The sequence below is a fragment of the Nicotiana tomentosiformis genome, chromosome 5 (assembly GCF_000390325.3).
Source record: "Nicotiana tomentosiformis chromosome 5, ASM39032v3, whole genome shotgun sequence".
NCBI classification, from domain to species: domain Eukaryota; kingdom Viridiplantae; phylum Streptophyta; class Magnoliopsida; order Solanales; family Solanaceae; genus Nicotiana; species Nicotiana tomentosiformis.
In genome coordinates, this window is record NC_090816.1 from 16,678,841 (window position 1) to 16,682,446 (window position 3,606).

General features: G+C 32.1%; 1 protein-coding gene across 2 annotated transcripts; it reads left to right on the forward strand.

Moving 5' to 3' along the window:
• The first annotated feature begins 1,095 nt into the window (after nt 1-1,095).
• Nucleotides 1,096-3,035, forward strand: LOC104092963 (zinc-finger homeodomain protein 2-like). 2 transcript variants are annotated; one of them, XM_033655314.2, is made up of 2 exons: nt 1,096-1,621; nt 2,338-3,035. In XM_033655314.2, exons 1-2 carry the CDS (start codon nt 1,210-1,212, stop codon nt 2,607-2,609), a joined length of 684 nt encoding a protein of 227 aa, XP_033511205.1. In that variant the 5' UTR covers nt 1,096-1,209; the 3' UTR covers nt 2,610-3,035. The 2 variants fall into 2 exon arrangements, with proteins under 2 accessions (XP_033511205.1, XP_009596948.1); XM_009598653.4 differs by having other exon boundaries at nt 1,098-1,627.
• Nucleotides 3,036-3,606: the final 571 nt, after the last annotated feature.

Here is a 3,606-nt window from a genome sequence, read left to right on the forward strand (position 1 = left end):
CCTTCTGGAACACAAAGGAATGGAGATTGCACCCAAAAAGAAAAATGGAGATGAAAAGAATTTGAATTTTTTTGAAGTCCTTTTTGAAGAAAGCAATTCAAGTAGGGCTTGAAAGAAGCCAGGCGATCCGATTAGAAGATAAAACTGAAATATTCAGAGATTACTTTACTTGAATTCTTAGGTGGTGAATTTAGCTAAAGAAGTTAAACTAGAAGTTCATAGTTAAACTGGAAGTTAAGTTTTAACTTTATTTTCAACAAACAACCATTAAAATTTAAGAGAACTGAAGACAGTGAAAATGCATATTGCACGTAATTGTGAGTTTGACTAATATACTCCTTTAGTTCACTTTTACTTGTTCATTATTGACTTTGCACACCCCTTAAAAAATAATAAATAAAGTGCATAATTTATCATGATACTCATATTAATTGGTGTATAGTTTTAATGAATTTGAAAAATGATTTGGAATGAGTAATTAATGCTAAGGCAAAACAGAAAAAATAAATTATTTTTCTCTTGATATGCGAAATTGGACAAGTAAAATTAAAAATCTATTTTTAGAATAAGACAAGTAAAAGTGAACGGAGGGAGTATACAGTATACCATATTTATTCTGTAACAAGATAGGCACGGTGAAATTCATACTCGAAGATTAATAAAGGCGCCGTTTGGCGTCAGTAATATTTCAGTATTCGTAAATACTGAAGTTGAGGAATTTGATATTTAAAATAGAGTATTTCGAGCAAAATAACGACTTTATTTCGAAATATAAATAAAACTTATGTTCAAATACACTTTTTGACACAATTTACGTGATACTTCTTCTTTTTTAGTCTTCCAAAATGGATGATGACTTTTTTATGTTTAAAAAATAATTTAACTTTAAATATCTCATTTTACGCCTAATGAGATAATTTATAAATACGTAAATTTAATTAACTTATTTTAGTCACAAATTTTAAAAATATTTCTTTCTTTTTTAAAAGTGTCATGATTTTTTTTATATTTTTTTTTGTTCAATTTTAACTTCAAGTAGTTTACTTTTTCGCCTTGTGTCAAATACTGTTTAAAGCGTACTAAAGAAGTTGACACTCATATTCCTAAATCCTAATCCCACTATTTTATCCGAGGCAAAAGGAGTATATATTTATAGACACATATTATTGGATTAGCTACTGAATTTAGCTAAAGGAGTAGCTAAATCCCATGGAGTTCGAAACTCAAGAAGATCAGAAAGAAATTAAAGCATCACCAAATTATAACTCAGTACTCGAAATCTCCAACTCAACTAATGAGCCCAAAATGCCGAGTAATTCCGACGAATTGATACTCGACGCGCCGCTGCAAATGAGGAAACCGAAGTACAAAGAGTGTCTCAAGAACCATGCCGTCGGTATCGGTGGCCACGCCGTAGACGGCTGCGGCGAGTTCATGCCTGCCGGAGAAGATGGTACACTCGATGCCCTCAAATGCGCCGCCTGCAACTGCCACCGTAATTTCCACCGGAAAGAGACGCAACTCCACCACCTACCCTACTATGGAACCCCACCGTGTGGGTACGTTCAACATGTCTTGCCACCGCAGAGACCTTTAGCCCTGCCGTCAACTTCTGGAGGAGGTGGTGGTAATGTGTTTTTGTTTGTTATAATTAATTAAAGTAGTTCTGGGGTTTCAAAAATAGTGGGTCAAAATTTAGAGTTTAATTTTTATATATTAATGGAGTAAAAGAAATGTTGTACTAATTACATGTAAATCCCTAAGTTAAACATAATTAATAATCTGATAAAAATAAAAATTAATGTGTTATAATAAGTAAATTTGACATTGTTAGTTTGGAAAAAGAATTGCACTATCAGATACTCCATCGGTCTCAAACTATCTGTCGTATTTTTGTTTTACATGCTCTTTGAGAAAATAATAATTAGGAGGTATTTTTGACTATTTTATCCTTATTTATGTCTTCTTGGTATTTAAAAATCATAATATTACCTCATAATTGAGGTGTTTGTAGTATTCAAGAACATTTACTACTAAGGGTAAAATAGGAAAAAAAAAATTCTTGAACTTATAAATTGACAAATAATTTGAGATACTTATTTTTAGAAATCATAAATTTGAGACAGAAGGATTACATGTAATTTAAATCTTAAAATTAATATGTATGTAGACTATTTTAAAGCTTTCTAGAGTAATAAATTTAGAACGACTTTTAAAGCTACTATAATCCTTCCCAAAATTACTACAAGTCGTTCTAAAATTACTACTCAACGTACGTAATCTGTTTAAAATTAGTACTCATCTGATTTCTACTTTTTCCACTCTCAAAAACAACAGGTGGTGGATATAGGGAGGATCAAGAAGAGTTGTGCAACCCTAATAACAGTGTGACAAAGAAGAGATTTAGGACGAGATTCAACCAAGAACAAAAGGAGAAAATGCTGGAACTGGCTGAGAAATTAGGGTGGCGAATTCAGAGACAAGATGAAGGAGTTGTGCAGCAGTTGTGTAATGAGATTTGTATCAAAAGGCATGTTTTCAAAGTTTGGATGCATAATAACAAACTTACACTTGGTAAGAAAACCCTAATACAAAGTACAAACCCTTAATTAGTCCCAACTCAAGAAAGAAGCTGAAAAAGAAGAAGAATAAGATAAAACACCCAAAAAAAAACATTTTTAAGGTACTTTCATTATAGGGGTAAGGTCTGCGTACGTATTACCTTCTCCAGACTCCACTTGTGAGAATATATTGGATATGTTGTTATGTCGTTGTTTCTAGAAGAACAAGTAAAAAGAGTACGTCAGAAGAGGAAGACGAAATTTATTTGAGATGCTGGTTGAGAGTGTTTTCTCCTTTCTGGGAAGTACTTCGTAATTTTTTGGCCAAAGCTTTTGGTCTTTTCTTCTATAGTTTCACTTGTTTTCTTGGAAATATATATCAATATATGTTTAGGTGGGAATGTTGAATGCCTCATTATATATCTAATTTTGTCCTGACTATGAGTTTATGAATGGATTAAAGGGTATTCGTTACATTTATTCTGAGTTTTATCTTTTAAAGAGATGACTTGTTGCAAGCTGCTTATAACATTCTTGATCAAACTTCTGGTTGGAAAGTTTGCTTGTTCTGACTATTAACGAAGTATATGATACTATCTCCGTTTCAATTTATGTGAACCTGTTTGAGTGGGCATGAAGTTTAAGAAAAAATAAAGACTTTTGTAATTTGTGATCCTAAACAAATCAAAAAGGGGTCCAGAGTATTTGTGTGGTTATAAATGCTTCTCATTAAGGGTAGAATTAGAAGTTTAATTTAAATTGCATCCAAATTTAGAAAGGGGTCATTCTTTTTGGAACGGACAAAAAAAGAAATAGGTTCACATAAACTGAAACGGAGTGACTAAGTTAAATTTATGTGAAGCCTAATTAGTGAAAAGAGTTAGGACTATAGGATAACGCATTTTTCTGCTTTCATTGTTAACCTGTCATTTGTGTGATCATTCATGAATTTCAAGTGACCGGCTCTTTGTTCTGAATCCTTCAAATTTTGAGCTAATCTTCATGTCCTTTATCCTCTTCAAGAAGATGGTAATTTCTTTTGGAT

Excerpts from the sequence above, each read along its gene's own strand:
- LOC104092963 (XM_009598653.4), top strand. The coding sequence starts at position 1,210 with ATGGAGTTCGAAACTCAAGAAGATCAGAAAGAAATTAAAGCATCACCA. Across the intron at positions 1,628-2,337 it reads AACTTCTGGAGGAGGTGGTG|GTGGTGGATATAGGGAGGAT; the intron begins GTAATGTGTTTT and ends CAAAAACAACAG.